Genomic DNA, 22,918 nt, shown 5'->3' with positions numbered 1-22,918 from the left:
CCAGTCGCCAGTTTTGCCCTGCACCGAGTCCAGACCTTTATTGCCCCAAGCTTTTATTCTGGAGGTCACCCTCCCAGCCCCCTGGAACCTCACCCTTCCCCTGTCTCAGGAATCCTGTTCTCTTCTCCCTTTCTTGAACCTCCCCTGAGGCCCATTTCTCCATTCAGGTACTTCAGCGAGAACTTTGGAGAGGGCAGTTCTTCCTCTTAAACTTGAGGATCAGCATGGATTTGTCACTAGCCAGGGTCTCCCCGCCCCATCGCGGTGTCTAATCCCTGCCCAGCCTCCTCCGCCACACTCCGGGGGGAGGGAGGGGGGAAAGAAGGGGATAGCCTTCGTCAAAGGAAGCCCGCAGGTTCTGCCCCCGACCTGCCCCTCCCTCCTCCCGCTCCGGCCCCTCCCGCTCCCGCTCCTCCTCCCGTTCCTGCTCCTCCTCCTCCGGGAGACCAGCCTGCAGGTAGGATTCTGCTTCCTTCTTAGATCCCGGGTTAGAAGTGTGACCTGGGGGAAACTACACCCTGACCATCCTGGGCGTCCTCGGGCTTGCGCTGATTCTGTCCCGGAGTCAGAAAGTTCCGGGCTTGGCTATTTGGGAAGGGAGTCCCGGAAACTTCCCGAGGGGGCCTTTCACCGCCCTCCTTCCCCTCCCCCTTCCCCCAGGTAGCTCCGGAGTCCTCGCCCAGACTGCGCCCGCTCCCGGGGGTCGCCCTCTCGGGCCGGCGCGTCCACCCTGGTGTTCCTGCTTGTGGTCCAGGGGGCCGAGCGGTGAAATGGCAAGACACGAAGCCGGCGCCCGAGCCCCGATCTGGAGCCCTGAGCCCTGACGCTTTTCTCCGGCAAGGCTCGGGAAGCAGCCCCGCCGCTCCGCGCGCGCTCCGGACGCAGGCTCCGCTGGTTGGGATCAGTGCCATGCCGAGCAGGATGGGGTCCAAGACCAACGTGGGCCCGGAGATCATCCGCATCAAGGCGCACTACAACGGGTAAGCGAGCCAGCGGCGTCCTCTGCCCCGCTCTCCGGCCGGCAGCCCCCGCGAGCCCGGCCAAGCTGGCGTCTGTTTACAGGCGGCCATGGAAAGTTTGTCCCCTCTCCGGGTCTGTGCTTTGGCAACACACGGGGGAGGGGGAGAGAGGGGGGCGCGGGGAAGGGGGGGCAGCCCAGGGAGAGGGAAGCTGTTTTTCCAAAGTCTTTCTTTTGCGATCACGACTGGGTCGACTTAATGAGCAGTAAAACTGTAGCTGTTACCGGAGTTGAACTTTTTCTTCTGCGTCCGAGTTACAAAATGTAATACTCTGCGGTGACTCATTAACAAAGCATTCGGGGGCCTGCGCCGCTGGAGGAATCTCTAGTAGGCAAGGCGGGGCCCAGAGCGGTTGGGCTTACCTGTGAAATGGGCCGATTATCGGTCAGCTGGTCCTTGTTTCTTCCGCTGCAAAGGGCGAGCAAGAGGGCGCTGCCAATCTGCAAGTTTGAATGGGGCGAGGGAGTAATCCGTGGGAAGCGGGCAAGTCCCAAGTTCAAATCTCGACTAAGCATCCTGGGACCGAGCCTCGCGGATCTCCAGGAAGTTTTTAAATCACCCAGAAGGGGCGATTGGACGCTGGTGATTTGGGAGGTTTCCTCCCCACCCCCACCCCCTTTGCCCTTATCTAGACCCAGATGCATCTCTTTGTCTGTTTAATGCCATTAAAGGCCCCATTCTCCAGCTTGATTTTGTAATGATTTTCTTTTTTGGTTTGTCTATATCTGGTTTTGTCTGTCTCTCCTCATCTACAATTCAGATCTCTCCTATGGACACATAGACATTGCTAGATCTGCCCCTAAAACTGACCCCCTGTACGTCTCGGTAAGCCCACCAGGTTTGCTTTGGGCAGTTAGGGTAGCCTGCAGCCTCGTTTGTATGGTTGCTAGTAGCTACTCCTTTTGGAGCTTCTTTTGCTCATTGAAATTCAGAGGAATGGATCTGGAGGGAGAAGAGGATCTGGCCTCTAATTCTGGCTTGGCCGTTTAATGGTATGATCTCGGGCCTCAGTTTGGTTCCTCAAACTGCAGTTCCTTCCTTTGTAAAATGATGAAGCTAGATGAGATGACGTTAAGGGTGCATCATTTGTGATACTGTGGAAATCTGGCACTGTCACGTCATCTGTGTATTACCTAGAACCCTTTGATGGGCATGATGGGTATGGTAGCTTCATGATACCAGTCGATGGGCATGCAGTCATCAGGTCTCTTCCTTTTTCTGTGTCCTGGATCCTTCAGGCCATTCTGGTAAAGCCCATCACCCCCCTCTTCAGAAACATATTTTTTAAATGCATAAAATCCAATTGTACCGAAAAGTTATCAAACTAAAAAACACCTAAGTTCATGATTCCTAGCTTAAGGATGCCTGCTCTCTTCAGCCTGATCAATTGCATCTCTAGGCCTTTGATTCAGTCCCCAGTGTCTTACACTGGCAGGTTAGTGCTTTAGTTTATAGGAAAGAAACTTTTTAAAAATTGTTTAAACTTTTACTGCAAGGAAATTGTATGCAAGCCTGTAGCCTTCCAATGAGTTAGATTTCTCTTTCTAGCCTGACAGGGATTACCTGTCTATTTTAGCCAAAGAATTTAACCCTTTGGTTGAACGCCTATTACCCTCCTGAAGCAGGACTCTTGACTTCATGGAAGGAGAGAAATCTTTTTTTTTTTTTTTTTAAATAGTTTTTATTTACTAGATATATGCATAGGTAATTTTACAACATTGACAATTGCCAAACCTTTTGTTCTAATTTTTACCCCTCCTTCCCTCCCCCTCTACTCAAGATGGCAGGTTGACCAATACATGTTAAATGTGTTAGAGTACAAATTAAATACAATATATGTATACATGACCAAACAGCTGTTTTGCTGCCAAAAAGAATCGGACTTTGATATAGTGTACAATTAGCCTGTGAATGAAATCCAAAATGCAGGCGGACAAAACTAGAGGGATTGGGAATTCTATGTTATAGTTCCTAGTCATCTTCCAGAGTTCTTTTGCTGGGTGTAGCTGGTTCATTTCATTACTGCTCTATTGGAACAGATTTGGTTCATCCCATTGTTGAAAATGGCCACATGAAAATTTTTTTGTAGTCTTTTATTCTCAGTCACTTTTTTATTTCGGAAGTTGATTCAAGTTCTCAGTTCCTTCTCCAAGACCAGGAAACCATTCAGAGAAAAGTGGCAATCTTTTGGAGAGAGCACTTCTCAACTGAAGTGGTTAAGAGTGTGAAAATCGTATTCATATTTTTTGTTTGTTAAAATCTCAGCTTGGTATTTGGCCTGGAAAAAGACAGCTGAAATCCTCTTAGGAAAAGGGTACAGGTCATGAAGGACTCACATTTTGATTATTTCTTTCTCCTTAAGAGATATTCTGGTGTGTTTTCTAAAATTAGACTTTGCAAGACTTCAAAAGAATTTTTTTAAGAATCAGAAATTGTTTGGGAAATACAAAATTATTTCCTGTTCTTAGAAAAAGTCCTTTTTGTTGGGAAATAATTTTTGTCATTGAATAATTCTTTTTTGATCCAAAAGAGAAAACTTTGAGGGTGAATTCCTATGTTTAAACTCTATTTTATAAAATGCTATCTCATAGCATCCCATATATCTCTTGCAGGAGTTCTCAAACTACTGCCCAAAGGCCTGATTCAACCTGCTGAGGACGTTGGGAGGGGCAAATGGGCTGAGGGGCAGAGACAGAGTGTGAGCTTTTGTTTTTACTATAGTCCGGCCATCCAACAGTCTGAGGGTCCTCTATTTAAAAAGTTTGAGGACCACTGGCTTAGCATTAGTGACTTTCTTCAAGGCTTAGTGCCTTAGTGCTCCCCTGAAATTACCTGCTCCTTATTTTTTGTAGAAGGTCCAGTTGTAGAATTGACCTGATGTGACAGGCATGAGGGCCTGCATTCGACTCCCTCTATTCAGGGTTAATGACTCTGACCAAGTCATTAGCTTCTTAGTGATCAAGCCACCTCTTATGTTTCAGAGAATTAAGGAAATTAAAGAGCTGGTAATGACAAAATGAGAAAGTAGGTGTATATGTTAGCTATCGCCATCGATCAACTTCATGAACCTGCAATTGCTGTAGTTTTTCTTTGTAGTCCCAGAACCTAGCACTTAGTAGGGCCTTAAGCATTGATGTGCTGGAGGCAGCTTGAACCTCTGAGGTTTTACATGCAGGAAATCAGCAAAGCTACAAATCAGGACTTGATTTATTGTTTCATTGATTGTTCAGACTAAAGAAAGTCTTGGAGAAAATGTTCATCATAGAATTGATGATAATGACTAACGTTTATATATAGTGCCAGGCACAATTATTAACTCATTTGATCCTTGAAACTACTCTGTGAGGTACATGATATTATCATCCAGATTTTACAATGGAAGTGACTGAAGCAAATACTTTATGAATTTTTCCCTGTGGTCATATACCAAATAAGTGCCTGAGGCACATTAAAACTCTTCTTGATTCCAAATCCCAGTCTCTATCCACTTTATTTACATTTATCTGGCCCAAAGATATTGAACTAGTTTACCATTTCCTTTCCCAGTTCATTTTACAGATGAGGAAACTGAGGCCCACAGGGTAAAGTGACTTGCCCATATTCACATAGCTAGTAAGTATTCCAGGCTGGATTTGGACTCAGGAAGGTGAGTCTTGACTCCAGGTCCAGAATTCTATCCACTGCTCCACCTAGCAGCCCAGACAAAACATATGAAGGTAAATAAATACATGATGCATACAAAGTCAATCTCTGCTGTCAAGGGGCTCCCATTCTAATGGGGGAGACCACCTGCAAACAACTCTAAAAACAAAAGATAAGTTGGAGCAGAGGGAAGTCATTAAATTAAAGGCTATTGGGAAAAATTTCCTGGACAAGATGGGATCAGGATTGAAGAAATTAGAAGGCAGGGGTGAGAAGCAAGAGCATTTTGGACATGGGGGATGGGCTGGTTAAAATGCTTTGGAGTCTAGTGTGAGGAACAGCCTGGAGACAGGTATATGTGGTTGGGTGTAAGGTATAAAGGGGGTAGGGAAAAAGGATATCACAGACTTTAATGCCAAATAGGTTTTGGTATTTGGTTCTGTAAATAATAAGAAAATACAGATGTTTATTGTGTGACATAGTCAGACCTGAGGTTTAGAAACATCACTTTGACAGCTGACCACAGGTGAGGTAACCTTGGAGGGGGAGACACTGGAAGGCAAGACTTTCTATAGATCAGGACTTCTTAAATTTTTTCCATTTGTGACCTCTTTTTGCCTGAGAAATTTTTATAACACCTGGATATATAAATATATAAATCAACTATTTCCTGATAATAAATCATAAAGAAATTTATTTAAAAATAATTGTTTGGTATACATATAATTTTATCATTTATTAAAGACAAAGCAAATTTGCATGCTAGTGAGATGGAGCTACTTATTTACTTTTACATAAAGAATTAAATCTTGGCAGACTATCTGCTACCTTTTACTGTTGCCAAATTTTTCACAACTCCCACATGTGATCCATGATGTGATCCAATCCACAGTTCAAGAAGCTTTGCTATAGATGGTAGTCCTTGAGTGATTAGAAATGGCATTGTTTTTAATGATTACAAAAAGAATTCCCTTTCTGGAGGTTGATAGAGGGTGGGGTTTTCTGGGTTCTTGCATACATAGCAGTGAAGATAAATGCCCCTCTCATATGAGATAAAGCAGTTAGATAGAAATGTGTGGAGACAATTCTGCAGGGCTGTTAATTATTCAGGTAGCTCCTAAATAATTTGTATGCCAGCTGCAATTAGAGCTTGTTTTAAAAATCATGTGATTCAATTCATCCTCCCTTTATCCAGCATCTACTTGAAGCCTAGCTCTGTGCTGGGTGCCGGAACGTGTGTTGTATCTGCCTTTGGGGACTATGGGATTCTCTATGTGGGTGTGAGGGATTTCTCAATGCACAAATAAGCTTGCCCCATGTTCCCTTCTCTAGCTTTTCTCCTATAGCCAGCTAGCCACACACCACACACAGAGTTTAGGATATAGTTGTATACTAGCTCACACTATTTTCTCTTTGAAATATGCTAGATTCTATTTCTGACACTGGAAAAAGGAGGCCCCTGGCTCATTTTGTCTGGGTAAATGGACAGAACCATTAAGTTCTCAGTACCTCAGGGCTACCATCTAATCTTAATCTTAATAATCTTATAATAATCTTAAAATGATGAGTGATTCTATAGTGGTCAAATCCAGTGGCTTTCTCTGATCTTCACCCTTTGATGTTATGGAGTACTCTTCTGGATAGCTTTTTCTGTGTAGGATTTGGAGATATGTTTCTTCCCTTCCCTGTTCCTTTCCCTCCTTTTTCTCCCTTTCCCTCCAAACTCTACCTGGACTCTCCTCTTAGAACCTCTGGGATCATACTTTGTCTCCTTTGATAGGTAGGTTATGCTAACTAACCTTTGGGAGAGGGCTCTCTCTGGGCTTTCTTCCTTTCCCTTCTGTACTCCATTTAATAATAATCTACAAAGATTTTGCCTCTCTATGATTTTCTGCTACCAGAGTTCTGATGCTTTTCACTGAGTTCCCAGATCTGTACTTTGATGGGAGAAAACTTTTTGATAAGGAGAGTTTTGAGCCCTCTCTCATTAGAGGCAAAGGTGCTAGCCCCTAAGGTTCAGGTAGCCCTAGCTGCCCTTTTTTCTCTTCTCCTCCTATAAATACTAAGCCTGGATGTTCTCAGAGGAGGTGAGAGACTCCCCAGTGGCTGAAATGAGATGCTAACAATCTTTGTTAAGAGTCAAAATATCATAAACCTTGCACCAAATCTTCTGCCTGCCTGCCTTTGCACAGGCTGCTCCTCATGGCTTCCTCATCACCTTCCTAGCTTTGTTCAAGGTGATTCAGTGGTTTGTACATAGTAGGTGCTTAATATGCTTGTTGATCACAGTATGTTGATCTGGTCACAGTTTGGTCCAGTAAACATAAGCCCTTATCTTGTGTGGTAGAGAAGCACATTGATAGGGTGGGAGGACCTGAGTTCAGATTCTATTTCTGACATTTCATTTGCCAAATGAGAGGCTGAGACTAGGTGACCTTACAACTTTAACCTTCCGGTCTTGGCAAAAGGAGTGATTTGTCGGCTCGAGCATGACACTCGATTTTCCAGCTTTTGACAAGTCCTCCCTGCCTGGAATGTTCTCACTCCTCACCTCTTCTAGTTTCCCTGGGTTCCTTAAAGTCCTAATTAAAATCCCTTCTGCAGGAAGTCTTTCCCTGTATCCCTTAATGTGACTGCCTTCCCTCTGAGATGATTTCCAGTTTATCCTGTTCTTTTATTTATCTTGTTCACTTGGCGAGATGCTACAGTAGTTGGAGTTGAAGGCTTGGAATCAGGAAGACCATAATTTGAATCTTAGCTGTAAATCTGGGCAAGTAAAGTATCTTTTCTGAGCCTCGGTTTCTTTATCTGTAAAACAAGAGCAACAATAGCACCTACCTCATAGGATTGTGGGAATTAAATGTTAATATGTGCAAACCTTAAGGTGCTCTATAAATGTGATTGTTATATTATTGTTTGTTTTTAATTTTTATGTGGTGGTTTGTGTGTCATTGCCCCCATTAACTCCTTGAGAGGAGGGATCATTTTTTTTGCCTTTCGAAGTGCTTAGCACAGTGCACATAGACCTTGACTTGAGGTGTCTTGTTAAGGACCACACCTAAATGTGAAGCCCAGAAAGCCTGTAAAGGAGTAAAGGGGACTGTACCATGAAGGGGCAGATGGGTTCTCTGAAATCCCCACAATTGTGAATCTTTACACACTTGAAGGAGTCCTAAGTCAGCCTTGTGAATTGGCAAGAGGGAAGAGGAGGAGGTCCTAGAACACTGGCTCTTAATCTCCTTGTATAGTTATCATCCTCTCACATGAAGGGATTTATTCTGCTGGTCAGAATTAGATCCCCAGCAGCCACTAGCAGGTTGCTCCTGTAACATCTTGTGGCTCTGATTTCCAGTCCCATCCTTCCACAATGGTCAGTGATTTCATTTTCATCCAATTATTATTTTGTATCTACTTAGAATGAGATCACAGGTCTAGACCTAGAGAGGATCTCAAGGCCAGAGAGATGATTTGTTTCAAGTTCCTCGAGAGTTAGAGATGGAAATTGAATCTATGTCTTCCGATTTCAAATCCAGCAATCTTTCAAGCTGGCTTGAAGAATACTTATTTATTGATACAGTTTAATTGATATTTTTTGTTTCTTTTACATCTCCAGAAATTCTTCCCTTATTTGTCTCCCATCTAAAGAATAAAGAATATTTTTAAAAAAAATAAGGAAAGAAGAGACCAAGAAATAAGCAAAACAATAAATATGTGAAAAAAAACTGACAATATGTTCAATATCCACATTTATGGTACAGCCAATTTACTCTGCATATCGTTTGTTTATACATAGTTGTTTACATGTTGTGTTTCCTTTGGATCCCCAGTAGTTAGCCCTGTGGCCTGCCTACTTAATAAATGTTGAATGAATAACTTGCTCCATCAACCTCCCAGCTCTTTGAAGGAGTTGGGTGGGAATGTCTTTAGGGCAAACTTGCTTGTTTTTTGTAATTTTGCAATATCTATTTGATTTTTTTTTTTTTTTAAATTGTGCTTGTCCTTTCTGTTGTTCTGGCACGCCTAATCAAGATGGATATTGTGTTCTTGGCTTTGTATGAGTTCACACAACTCCTTTGTTTTGCTGTATTCGTTGTTGCTGACAAGACAGTATATTCTATTGGATATTTATCATTGAAGTCCATGTATTCCAATAGAATTCCATTCAGCTAAATAATTTTTAAAAATAATAGCTTTTTAAGTTCAAAATATATGCAAAGATAGTTTTTGATATTCATCCTTGGAAAATCTTATATTCCAAATTTTTTCTCTCCCTCCAACTAAATAATTTTTATAAGGAAAACATTCTAATTTCAGAAATCTCAAAGGAAGGGCAGGAAGCCGAGGCAAATTGCTTCCTTCTGGATCTCAGTTCCCCCACGTGTAGGTTAGATGAGAACTAGGATTTCCTTTAGCTTTAACATTCTGTGAAGCATTTGGGAGCAGTCAGGATGACAAATGCCCAGCTAGGTTGGATGGCATCCAATTTTACTAATTTAACCTAAACTGCTTAATCCCTTTGGCCCCTGAACTAAATCCAGATTTTAATACACATTATTTTATGAATTATGTTGGGAGAGAAAAATCAGAACAAAATAGAAAAACCATTGGAGAGATGAAAAAACAGAACAAAGAAGTGACCATAGCTTGTGTTGATTTACATTCAATCTCCATAGTTCTTTTTTTGGTTGCAGATGCCATTTTCTGTCCAGAGTTTATTGGGATTGCTTTGGATCACTGAATCACAGAGAAGAACCAAGTCTTTCATAGTTGATCATTGCACATTCTTGCTGTTATTATGTACAATATATTCTTGGTTCTGCTTGTTTCGCTCAGCATCAGTTCATGTAAATCTTTCCTGGCCTTTCCTATAATCAGCTTGTTCATAATTTTTTATAGAACAATAATATCCCATTACTTTCACGTACCATAACTTATTCAGCCATTCCCCAATTGATGGGCATCCATTCTTTTTCCAATTTAAGTCCAGATTTTAAGACTACTGCAAAAGAATTTTTCTAACTCTTTTCCTTCCAGGGAAGTAACTTTTTGGGCAGGGAAGCATCATAAATTAATCAAATATTAATAGTCTTTTTTCGTTTCTTGGGGATTTTTAGAGGAGGAAGTTTCAGGGGCATTCCCAGACATCCCATTCTATTGTCTAGATTAGGAAGAAGTTGACTCATGTGAGATCAGATTATCCTAATTACTAGTTTCTGTAACCACCCCCTTTCTTACCCTGGGGAATATCAGGAACTATAATTGTCAAGTGAATATCAAATAATATTTCTGCTTTCATCAATCAAGCAAGCATTTATTAAGTCTATGTTTTATGTTTGAGGATTATGGCACAGGTGAGTAAAATGACTGGTTTGTAATTGAACAAGAATACTGGGATATAAACTCATCTTCTATAGACCCATTAATTCCCTTAGAAGATAGACAATGAAGATGAGATTATTTGTTGTGAGATATCTTTCTTCTACTTTTTCAGTCATTTGATTTTATTTAGATATTTCTTATTGCCTCCTAGAATCAATCATTGGTTTCTATTTGGTCCATTCTCATTTTCAAGGAGATTTTTGCTTGGACAGGTTTTATACCACTTGTACAAAGTTGCTCATTCCCTTTCCAGTTCTTTTTTTCCCCGATAGCTCTCATTCCTTTCCCCACATTTTCCTCTAGTGCTCTCGATGAAATGAGAATTTCATCTATAAAATCATTTAAAAATTCTTAAAAACAAAACAAAACACCTTTTTTAATCTCTTCCAGGAATTCTAGTTAAGTTTGTCCCCAAGCTTTCTTTTTTTCTTAGGTATATCTTGACTAAAATAATAGCTTTTTATGGTAAGGGTTTTTTGTTTTGTTTTGTTTTTGTTTGCTCATTCTTCCAGCTTCCTTCCTGACTTTAGTCTTGATGTAAGGGCTGGGCTCTGTCACACTTCTGAAGGGAAGGTGTTGGATGGCCCTTTTGCTGTTTTCTTGGGGTGTACAGTATTGTGTTATTTTAGGATCTCAGGGGATGCTCAGGCTGGGGAGGGAAAAGTTTTCAGTACATCCAGAATGGTCTGATCCAGGGCAAAGTCTGGTGCTGTTGTCTCTCAGTCTGAGTTCAGCAAGTTCTTGACTGGAGTTTAGGTCTAGCAGCAGGCCTGTGGGCTTTTTTTCTCTTAATTTAAGTTTCATTTAGGTTACTGCTAAACCCAGCGTCTATCAGTTGGCTAAAAAGCTCTGCTAAAAGAACTGTTTGGACATGTAAAACATATATTGCATTTAACTTATACTTTAACATATTTAACATGTATTGGTCAACCTGCCATTTGGGGGAGAGGGTGGGAGAAAGGAGGGGAAAAGTTGGAACAAAAGGTTTTGCAATTGTCAATGCTGAAAAATCACCCATGCATATATCTTGTAAAAAAAAAAAATTGACCAAATCAAAATAAATAAATAAATAAAAGCTCTGCTAGTTCACTGGGAGAGGACTTCATTTCCTTTAGGTCTGAGATTCCTATCTTAATTATTCTGCAGACTTCACACTGTTCTAGTTAGTACTGAAGAGGGAGTTGAACTCTTTTTCTAGCTCCCAAGTCTAGCACTCTTTCCACTGGTGTCACCTTGCTTTCTCCCAGAAATCTCATATGTTCATTAGTATAATGGGAATAATAATCCTGTTGGGGATCCATAATATTATGCATTTTGCAAATTTTAAAGTGTTTTATATAGATGCTAGCTATGCTGCCTGTTCCTATTCCCTTTTGATTTCTTCCTGTGGGTTTCATATTTTGAAAGCTTTTTATTCCATTTACTTTGGAGAAGATTCACATTTGGCATGGGCGCACCTGTCAGAAGCATTGTTTTTAATTTGGATGTGTTATTGTTTTTTTTAATAATAGCTTTTTATTTTCAAAATATATGCAAAAATCATTTTTAACATTTACCCTTGCAAAACCTTGCATTCCAAGTTTTTCTCCCTCCTACTAGGCAGCAAGCAATCCGATATGTATTAAAGCATGCAATTCTATACACATTTCTACATTTATTGTGCTGCACAAGAAAAAGTGGATCAAAAAGGAAAAAATGAGAAAGAAAAAAGCAAACAATGGATGTGTTATTGTTCTTGGTGGTGGTTGTTTTGTCACTGACTCATGGGTGCTTTGGGTAAATTATTCTGGGGGCTTCTGTTATCTCACTTTGAATGACAAAAGTACTTGTTCCTTGAACCTATTATACAATTTTTGCATGTAAACAAGGTTTTTGGTTCTTAAGGAATGGGGGGAAAAGATTGGAGAGAGGTCTTCCATGCTGAAAGCCTTCTTTCCCATCCTTGCTACCACAAAGCAGATACCCATGGTTCTGTGGAAGCTCTTCTACCTGGGGTGGGGATTACAAATGGCTCTATTAGGATGGGGAGTCTGGTTACACGATATCCTGGTGAAGAAGATACGGGGGGCCAGAGTAACCCAGGAATCCCTGCCCCAACCTAGAGAATCAAGGGATTAGTAAAGCTAATAAAGTATCAGGTTGGGACTTGGAGATCCCAACCTCAGCTACTTCTGAACTATGTGACCCAGGACAAGTCACTTAACCCTATTTGCCTCAGTTTACTTATCAGTTTACTGGAGAAGGAAACGGCAAACCTCCAATATCTTTGCCAAGAAACTCCAGATGGCATCTTGGGAGGTTGGGCATGACATTTTGGACTGCACCATCATCACTATCACTACAACCACCACTGTGTGGTAGGCCCCACAGCCACTTTCTACCCTGTGCACTAGAAGTTTTTTCCCTTGATCACTGAGGGCACCACCATTTTTCAAGTCACCCATGTTCCAAGCTTCTGAGTCACTCCTGGTTTTTTGTCATTCCCACATTGAAGCAGTTGCCAAATTTACAACATTTTTCAAATACACTTTGCTCCACTCCCAGAGCCACCACCTGGCTAATGACCTCATCCCCTTTCTTCTGAACTCTTAGACCATGGTCTCCTACCTGGCCTCCCTGTGTCCAGCCTCACCTCTCTCCATATAACTGCTCAAATAATCCTTTTCTTTTATGCCTTTAATTTTGATGGATATCTTTGGTTTCCTCAGCCTATCCTTCTTGTTTCCTAAGCCCCAATGACTCTCTGTTGCCTGGGATGAAATACTTGACTATTGTTGGGCATTTAAAGCCCTGACCCAGACTGACTTCAGCCTTTTTTTTTTTTTTTTTTTTTTTTATTAAGCCTCATTTCTCATGCTTTCCCCTCAGGCATTTGGTTTTTCTAAGCAAAATGGCCTCCTTGCTGGTTCCCATACTGGACTTTGTATCTCCAACCTCCAAACTTTGCCAAAGCTTTTCCCTATGCTTCATCTCTACTTAGAATCTGTAGCTCTGTGGAGCAGCTAGATGGCACAGTAGATAGCGCACCAGCACCAAAGGACTTGAGTTCAAATCTGTCTTCCTACAGCTGAGTGACCCTGGGCAAGTCACTTAACCCCAATTGCCTCAGCAAATAAGAAAAAAAAAAAAGAATCTGTAGCTCCCTTCCCATTCAAGTACCACCCTACAAGAAAAGCTTGATTTCCATCCCCCGCCCTACTTAGCTTGCCTCTCCCTTGATTTCTATTTACTTTAAATAGACTTTGCTTATCTCTTTACAGGTTAGATCCACCCTGTAAATCCCAACATTGTCTGCTCCTCCACAGACTTGTAAGTGTCCCTATCTTAAAATTTCTGCTGGAATTCCCACTGAGAACGAGAGAGAGAGAGAGAGAGAGAGAGAGAGAGAGAGAGAGAGAGAGAGAGAGAGAGAGAGAGAGAGAGAGAGAGAGAGAGAGCGCAAGCACTCTCTGCTCTGAGTCTGGTCCTTTGCCTGAAAAGACCAACCTAGCGACCTTGGGCCATTCAGTTTATTTCTCTGGGTTTTTTTGTGGGAGGGGAAGGGAGAATGACTGAAAGGCACTAAAATGCTTACATTCTGATGCGGGAGAAGTCTATAAAAGATGTTATGGGCACCTAGGTGGCACAATGGATAGGTCAGGAAGACTCGTCTTCTGACGTTTAGCCTGTGATGGTATAATTGCAATAAAAGATTTAAGCATTGAACTGATTAAAAATGAACATTTCTGCCCTCAAGAAGCTTGTAACTAAGCAGAATGAGGAAGATTCAACAATCCCTTGTAATCTAGAGCTGAGAACCAAGTACCAAAGATTGACCATGAAAAGGTTTCTAAGCATCACAGCAAATAAAATGATGGCATCTGATGTCAGATACTTCCTAGCTGTGGGAACTTGGGCAAGTCACTTAACTTTGTTTCCTTCATTTTCTTCATCTATAAAATGAGCCAGAGAAGGAAATAAATGCTAGACTATCTTTGCCAAGAAATCTCCAGATGAGATCATAAAGAATTTACCAACCTTGAAAAATGACTTGACTCAACATAACTTGAGTTATTGTGTCTCAGTTTGAGTTCAAAACATTATGTGGCTTTCTTATCTGTACTTTAGGTCACTCATCCGACGAAGGGAGAAGGGAGGGATTTGGGGTAATTTTGGACTGTGAAGCCCTATGAGTTTAGAGGGATAAATTAGGGAGATGGGGTGCAATAAGAGAATTCTGGGATTGTTTGAATTGGGGGCTAGGAATAAAAAGTATCCAGTCCTTAGTCTAAAGGTAAAGCAGAAAGAGGGGATGTTCTCAAAAGTGCCCTTTGCTTCTTCTTGGTCCTTTCTCTAAGACCAGAGTTGGAGAGGACTTGGCCAAAGCTTTTTAAGAGTGCTGTCTTTTCTATCTTCCTAACAGCTCTTGTACCTGCCCCTTCTCTTTTTGAACACTGCCGCCATCTTGGTACAGTCTTTGTTTACTTCCTTCTGGATAATTGTAGTAGCTGCTGGTGGGTCTGCCTGTTCCATCTCTCCTCACCCCCAGGGCTTCTTCCACTCAGCTGTCAAAGTGATCTTCCTATTGCCTAAGTCTGGCAGTCAATTAAAGTCCAGCTTAGCTAGAATCCCATCAGACAATTTGCAAACATAAAGAAGTAGAAGACCTTAGTTCAAATCTGGACTCAGACACTTACTAGTGGTGTGATGCTGGGCAAATTACCTCAGTTCTACCTCAGGTCTACCTCAGTTTCCTTAACTGTAAAGTTGGGATACTGATAGCATCTACCTCCCAGGATTGTTGTGAAGATCAAATGAGATAAGGTTTGGGAAGTGCTTAGCACAGTATTTCACACATAGTTGGTGCTATATAATTGCTAGCTTTTGTTATTATTAAACAAGGTATATACTTAATAAATGAAAGATAATCTCCTTGGGAGATAGAGGGTCTTGTTTGAGCAATGGCAAGGAGGGCAATGTTTCTTGATGGGAGAGTACCTGGTAAGGTTTAAGAATGATGTGTTCGGGGTAGCAATTTCTAGTTCCAGATTTTGGGGTTCAGCACCAAGTGTCGGGATTCGGTTATGTGAAGAATTCACAATGGCCATTCTCTTTGGCAAAAGATATTTGAGGGGAATAGGTTACAGACAAAATGAAGGGATATAATGGACACCAGGGATGGTAAATATGAAGTAGAGTTGGAAGAACATAATAATTAACAGTGGGAAAGACGAATTCCCTAGTGGAACTCACAACCATGAGGTTGAAGTGTGCCCTTCACTGGCAGGCTAAATCCACAGAGGAGTTTAGCACCCTAGAAAGTGTTAGCTATTAGGAGAAAGCCACCAAGAGTCAAGGAGAAAGAAAAAGATACTAAGAGGCAGAGTGCTGTGGGAAACAGATGCAAAAGGGATTCAGCAAACATGACATGGGTTGTGGACTGATTAATAAGGGAATTTAACCTCAGGAATTGGAGTAATCTTGGATTTCTGTCTGGATATAGAAAAGACCAGAACCTCCACAGAGGATGGGACTATAAGGTCAAACTGACCCTCATCAGTGTCTTTCTCTGCTTGCCTCAGGGAGTAATTTTATCTGTACTTACTCTAGACCTCATCAATTAAGACTAGAAAGGTAGAGAAAATACTCTGTGAAGGAAGGGCCTTGAATGCCAAACAATTTTATATTTGATCCTGAAGATAATAGGGGTAGTCACTCCAGTTGGATGAAAGGGAAAAAAAGGGAGGGGATGTGATATGGGCGGACTTGAGTTTTAGGAACTTTACTCTGACAGCTGAATGGAGGATAGATGTCAGTGGGGAGAGACCTGAGAGCAAGTAGAGCTTGGGATATCTTTAGTATATAGGGTAGGGGGGCTGCTTTTATACTGCATGCTAGCTGAGAATATTTTTCCCATTTTCAAATAAAGATTTCAAAATAAAGATCAAGTTATATTGTACCGCTCCTGGGCAGTACTAAATTAGGCAGCACCTAGATTTGGCCCGCAGCCCTTAGTTTCTGGTTGGAGGAACTAGGAATGAGGAAGCTTCTTCTTCCCCTGCTCTGCAATTTATATAGTCTCAGGGAGTTGCCTGACTGGCCCAAGAGTTTGTGATCTTCCTCCCCCCCACCCCCGCACCCCCCAAAGAAATCTGAATTTTTTTTCTTTTCTTTTAGGAACCTTAAAAGCTTGGCTTAAGTATTTGGTCATAGACTCTGTTTTCTGTGGCTTCCACAAAACTCCCCCAAAATTGCCACTTAATTTTCTTTTTACTTAATAGTATTTTATTTTTCCAATTATATTACATAGTTTTCAACATTTATTTTATTTATTTATTTATTTAATTTTAATTTTAATTTTATTTTTTCTGGGGCTGGGGTTAAGTGACTTGCCCAGGATCACACAGCTAGGAAGTGTTAAGTGTCTGAGACCAAATTTGAACTCGGGTCCTCCTGAATTCAAGGCTGGTGCTCTATCTACTGCACCACCTAGCTGCCCCTAACATTTATTTTTGTAAGATTTTTGAGTTCCAATTTTTCCCTCCCTCTCCCATCCCAATTTCTCCAAGACAACAATCTGACATAGATTATACATATACAATCATTTTGAACATATTTCCACATTTTTTTTTTGGGAGGGGGGAAAGAAAACAAAAGGAAAAAAAAAACAAATAAAAAAATGAAAATAGTATTTTTCAATCTCCATAGTTCTTTTTCTGAGTGCATATGGCATGTCCCTTCCCAAGTTCATTGGAATTTTGTTGAATCACTGCATTGCTGAGAGGAGCTAAGTCTTATTATTATTATTGAACATCATATAATTCTGCTATTATTGTTTAAGAGACAAATACTAAGAACTCTGCAGACTTAGATGATGAAGCCAGGACAAGATTTATATTCACTAACTTGCAAAAAGGGGTATCCAAAAAAGGTACACCTTTAAAGGATCAAAGCATAACTTTATATATCCTGTCCTGAAACACAATTTTCTCCTCTGATTCTCCATTGCCTGGGTACTCCAGAGGTTACTCAATACCTAATTCTCCCACATGAATGTGAGTCCCCACCCCTGATTGCTTTTCCCATGGGCCTTCATTTTATTTAGCCATAGTTTCTGGTAATCAGTTTCATATTCTCTGTTATATAGACATTTTTCTCTCCCTTTATTAAAGCTTTTTATTTTTCAAAACCAATGTGTGGACAGTCCTTCAACATAAACCCTTGCAAAACCTTGTGTTTCAGTTCCCTCCCCCCTTCCTTCATGCCCTCCCCTAGATGGCAAGTAGTCCAATATATGTTAAACATGGTAGAAATATATGTTAAATCCAATATATGCATACATATTTATATAATTATTTTACTGCACAAGAAAAATCAAATAAAAAAAAAAGAAGCAAAATAAAATGCAAGCAAACAACAACAAAAAGAGTGAAAATGCTATGTTGTGGTCCACATTCAGTTCCCACAATCCTCTCTCTGTGTAGATGGCTCTCTCCATCAAAAGATCATTGGAACTGGCCTAAATCACCTCATTGTTGAAGAGAGCCATTTCTGTCAGAATTGATCCTCATATTGTTGTTGAAGTATATAATGATCTCCTGGTTCTGCTTGTTTCACTCAGCATCAGTTCATGTAAGTCTCTCCAGGTCTTTCTGAAATCATTCTGTTGGTCATTTCTTACAGAACAATAATATTCTATAATAGTCATATACCACAACTTATTCAGCCATTCTCCAGCTGATGGGCATCCACTCAGTTTCCAGTTTCTGGCCACTACAAAGAGGGAGGCCACAAACATTTTTGCAGATTTGGGCCCCTATATCTCTTTGGGATATAAGCCCAGTAGAAACACTGCTAGATCAAAAGGTATGCACAGTTTGATAACTTTTTGAGCATAGTTCCAAATTGCTCTCCAGAATGGCTGAATCCATTCATAGTTCCACCAACAATCACATAGACATTTAAAAATAAATATTACTTATGTATCCCCTGCTTCCCAGTGATGTAGAAACATTTCCAGTCATATTTTCTATACTGTGTACAATGTTCTGGTTCTGCTCACTTCACTCAGCATCAGTTCATGTAAGTCTTTCCAGGCTTTTCTGAAATCAGTCTGCATCATTTTTTAATAGAATAGTATTCTATTGCATTTATATGTTATATAGCTTATTCAACCATTCCCTGATAGATGGGCATCTACCCAATTTCCAATTCCTTGCTACTGTAAAAAGAGATGATATAAATGTTTTTGTCCATGTGGGTCCTTTATCCTCCTTTATGATCCCTTTGGGATATAGACCCAGTATCCACTTAATTTTTTATGTGGTCTCAAGATATAGCAAGAGAAAGTTGTGAGATGGAAGGGGCAACTATATAGATACAAACATACATACATGTCACTTGAATGACACTCTTGTCAACTGTAAATGGCAGATGTGAACAGACTAATAATAGCTAACATTTCTATATTTACTGTATGCGAGGCACTGTGCTAAGGCCTTTTCAATTTAATCAAATGATCTTCTAGTAGGAGGTGATAACATGGTCCTTCTTTGTGTTATTGTGCTGGGCCATCCCTCGGTGCTTAGATTTTCTTTTTCTTTTTAAGGGCTCTGGACTTTCCAACATTGTGTAACTTTAAAGGCTTGAGGTTGAGGTATATGTTAGGGGATACATGGACAGGTGAGATTTCTCTCCATCATAGAGGCCAAGTAGACCTTTGACCTTAGCCTAAAGACTTCTAAGCAATTGATAATCTGAGGTAGCTCTTTGTCCTTTTGGAGGGCCCTCACTGTTAAGAGAGCCTCAGATATTTCCTGGCTGAGTCAGTTTCTCTGTTTGCCTCAGTTTTAAATGAGCTAGAGAAAAAATTGGCAAAACTCTACTGTCTCTACCAAGAAAACACCAAATGGGATCGGGACAGCTTGGACATGACAGGACAAAATCATCACTGTTAGATGTGATTTGACAGAGGTTATAGGGTTAACCTGGGTTAGGAGAATTTGAGTTCTAGTCTTGTCTCTCACATATATATTGATTGGTTGGGTACCTGGAATGCTCTTCCTCCTCTGTGTCCTCTGACCTCTCTGGCTTCCTTTGAATTCCAATTAAAATCTCACCTTCTGCCAGAAGCTTCTTTCCCCTCCAGCTTTTAATTCTATTGCCTTTCCTCTGTAATTATCTCCTGCTTATCCTGAATATATCCTGCTTTGAATATAGTTGTTTGCATTTAATCTTTCCCCAATTAAATTGTAAGCTACTTGAAGGGAGGGACTGCCCTTTGCCTCTATATTTCTAGAACATAGGTGGTGCTTAATAAATCTTGATTGAAAAGGGTTTCTCTACCCCCATGGCTGTTAAAACTTTAAAGATGGGATTTTTCCTTCCTTTCCTTACTTTGATGGAATTGGTTGGTTGGTTATTCTTCATTCTCTGAGAGGATTAAAATGATATCACTATGTTAAAATGGAGTTACTGTGGCTGATCAGACCCATAGGAGCTCAGGATGCTCTGCCACTGGTTGGGCACTGTCCCTAGGAACTTTTAGGGTGGATTCCCTAACTTTGTGCATCTTTCATTTCTTCTTTGTTAATTCAATTCTGCTTTGCTCATAAGCACAGAACCGTCTCTGATGGAATTGTGCATCTAACTAAAGACACAAAACCTCTTTGTCTATTTTGGTACTTTCTTGCCTATTCTCTCCAAATTTGACTCCAGCATTTCCAACTATTGATTAGTCTCTGTTTGCTAGGTGGCACAGTTACCAAGGTCAAATCTGGCCTCAGACTCTTACTAGCTGTGTGACTGTGTACAAGTCACTTATCTGTTTGCCTCAATTTCCTCATGTATAAAATGAATCGGAGAGGGAAATATCAAACCAGTTAAGTATCTCTGCCAAGAAAAGCCCCCAGATGAAGTTGAACATGACTGAAATGGCTGAACCACAAAAGGCATAGAATAAAAGTTTGTTCCTCTCCCTTTTCCTTTTGTGAGCCTGACATTAGGGAATAAGTACCAAGAATGTTAAATCTGAGGTAATTTGTAAGCGACTATAGGGGAATAAGGAAATGGTTATGTAGAAGATGGTACAGAAAGGAAAAGAGAGATTATGAGGTGAAGAAGTAAGAAGAGAGTATTCTAGACACAGAAGGGAGGACCAGTTCAAAGGCACGGAGGTGGGAGATGAGTGTTACATGTGAACAACAGATAAAACACGCGTTTGGCTAGATCAGCGGTCTAGAGGGTAGTAATCTAGGGGCTGGAATGAGGGGCTTTGAAATAAGTTCCTATTTGGTCCTCAGAACACTAGGGAGCTGCTGGGATTTATCTAGTGAACTAGTCAGATCAATGCTTTGGAAAATCCATTTAGCTCCTAACCTGAAATTGCCTTGTTTTTACTTTGTACGTTTCCGTATTGGTATTCCCCACATGGGAGATCCTGGCAAAGGACTACCCCAGCATGGCGTGCCCTCATCAGAGAAGGTGCCTTGCTTTCTGAGCAAAACAGAATTAAATTAGCTTCAGAAGTAACATGAGATGCAAAAAAGTTAGATGTTCCTAGGGACTCTTTGTGTCCCAGCATTCTGAGCTCCTGTTGGTTTGCTTGATTGAACACAGTGTATTTTAACTCTGACATACTGGTGTCATTTTGGTCCTCCTTGAGAACTTCGAGAACTAAGGACGACCTCCCTGTGCTAGAATGTGGGGAGCCAGCACAATGCTCGCCTTCATGAATATTTCTGGAAACTTAGGAAAGACTCAAATTAATGGCAGCAAAAAGAATAGCAGAAAGCAAACTGCCCCTTCCCTTCACGTGGTTTATGACACCTCTCCATCATGTTTTCCCCCTCCCCTGTATGGGATCCTCTTCTCCATCCAGGACATCCTCTTGCCTGGAAGGTTCTTCCTCATCTCACTCTCTTCCCATCCCCAGCTTCCTTCAAAGCACCATTTACAGACCACCTTGTCCTAGAAGCCTGATTCACCCTCTCCCTTTTTTTGAAATCACTTTATATATACTTTGTATTTTCTCACAGAATACTTATTATCTCTATCCCGAGAGAATGGCTACTGTTTCCTTTTTGGTTTGGTATCTTCTGGGCCTGGCAGGTATGGGGTGGGGGATGGAGAGGAGGGGAAGGGAGTTGGGAGAAGATCAGGCTTCTCAGCTCTGCTTCTTTGTAACCTTGCCAGATCCCGGGCCTTAGTTTCCCCATTGGTAGAAGGAGACAGCTTGGCCCTCCTGATGTCTCTGGGCTCCCTTCCAGTTTTAAGATGGTGATATTATGATTCTCCTCCCAGACATTTAAGCAGACATACTGACTCAGACTTAATCCCTTGTCGGTTCTGTCTTTTTACCCTTGATGTGGCTTTCTATCCCATTCATGGCCTATTAACCACCTGAGTAGGGATTAGCTGATCACACTCCTTGACCTTCCATTTACAGCTGGCACCTCTGAATAAAGAACGCTGCTTATGTCTCAGAAACTCATTTGAAGAGCTGAGATGAAGGAGGAAGGCTAATCACCTACACACCAGTGACTTTACCCATCCTATTTCCCCTTCTTCCCCCCCCCCCCCTTAACTTGGATCCTGAATGCGGATGGTTGATGAGCCATATTCCTTGATGCTGAGGTGTGAGCGCAGGCATCCCACTTGGGATGCATCCCATTGGGGGTCTACCCAAGCCTGCATACAGCACTGATGTTCTTTCATTTCTACTTGGATTAAATGGGGAATTGGGAGGAATCTTTCAGTACAAAAGGTACATTCTAATTGTTAAGGATGTCACAACGGAATATAGTCCATCACCGAACATGGACTATGGTCAGTGCCAGAAAAGTGTTGAATTATTGGAGAGACAATTTAATAGGTAGAATATTGGATGGAGTCAGGGAAGGAGAAATCTGGATCACTAAGGAGCTCGGATTTAGAGCAAGGAGGGACCCGGCTTCTCATCTCATTTTCATTATTGTATTTTAATCATATCCTATCCTTTGTGATCTTCTTTGGGGTTTTCTTGGCAGAGATACTAGAGTGTTTTTGCCATTTCCTTGTCTAGCTGGGGAAATTGAGGCAAACAGAATTAGATCACACAGCTGGGAAGTAGCTGAGGTCACATTCGAACTCAGAATATGAAGGATGGAAGGAACTTGGGGGTCACCTAGGCCATGATCTGGTAAAAGGTTAGGCCCTTTTTCAGAATCATGATTATAAATGTATAAAATAAAATGCATAGGATTGCAAAGGAAACCAATTTGATTGAAATACAATTCTCAAATCTTTGTACACAGCAACAGCGATATTATATGGTGATCAATTCTGATGTACATGGCTCTCTTAACGATGAGCTAATTCAGACCTGTTCTGATGGTCTTATGATCAAGAGCCATGTACACCCAGAGAGAGGACTATGGGAACTGAGTGTGATTCACAACATAGCATTCTCACTCTTATTGTTATTTGTTTGCATTTTATTTTCTTCCTCATTTTCTTTTCTGGTTTGATTCGATTTTTCTTGTACATCTATGTATGCATATGTTAGATTTAACATATATTTGTACCATGTTTGACATATATTGGATTACTTGCCATCTAGGGGAGGGGGATTGGAGAGGGGAAACTGGAACATAAGGTTTTGCAAGGGCTAATGTTGCAGAATTATTTATGCATATGTTTTGAAAAATAAAAAACTTTAAAGAAATACAGTTCTCAAAATATTAAAACAAAATGGAGCCAGTTTAAGAAACTGTTTGAACTCAACCTATCGTTTGACTGCAAGAATTTCCAGTATAATCTGAAAATTTTCTCCTCCTGAAGACCTTTCAGTGGAACAAAAGGAATAGTTTCCTAGAGCAGCCCACTCTGCTTTGGGGCAGCTCTCCCTGTTAGGAAGGGTT

At 41.0% G+C, this 22,918-nt stretch overlaps 1 protein-coding gene across 1 annotated transcript in view; it reads left to right on the top strand.

Moving 5' to 3' along the window:
• Positions 1 to 346: 346 nt before the first annotated feature.
• PRKCZ (protein kinase C zeta) overlaps positions 347 to 22,918 on the top strand; it is a 231,008-nt gene continuing 208,436 nt past the window's right edge. The window contains exons 1-2 of the mRNA XM_074306514.1: positions 347 to 457; positions 661 to 980. Coding sequence (XP_074162615.1) covers positions 910 to 980 — 71 coding nt within the window. The 5' untranslated portion in view covers positions 347 to 457; positions 661 to 909. The remainder of the gene's footprint in view (positions 458 to 660; positions 981 to 22,918) is intronic.

The sequence above is a fragment of the Sminthopsis crassicaudata genome, chromosome 3 (assembly GCF_048593235.1).
Source record: "Sminthopsis crassicaudata isolate SCR6 chromosome 3, ASM4859323v1, whole genome shotgun sequence".
Taxonomy (NCBI): domain Eukaryota; kingdom Metazoa; phylum Chordata; class Mammalia; order Dasyuromorphia; family Dasyuridae; genus Sminthopsis; species Sminthopsis crassicaudata.
Note: the sequence above shows the minus strand (reverse complement) of the source record. Positions and strands in the feature narration are given on the sequence as shown.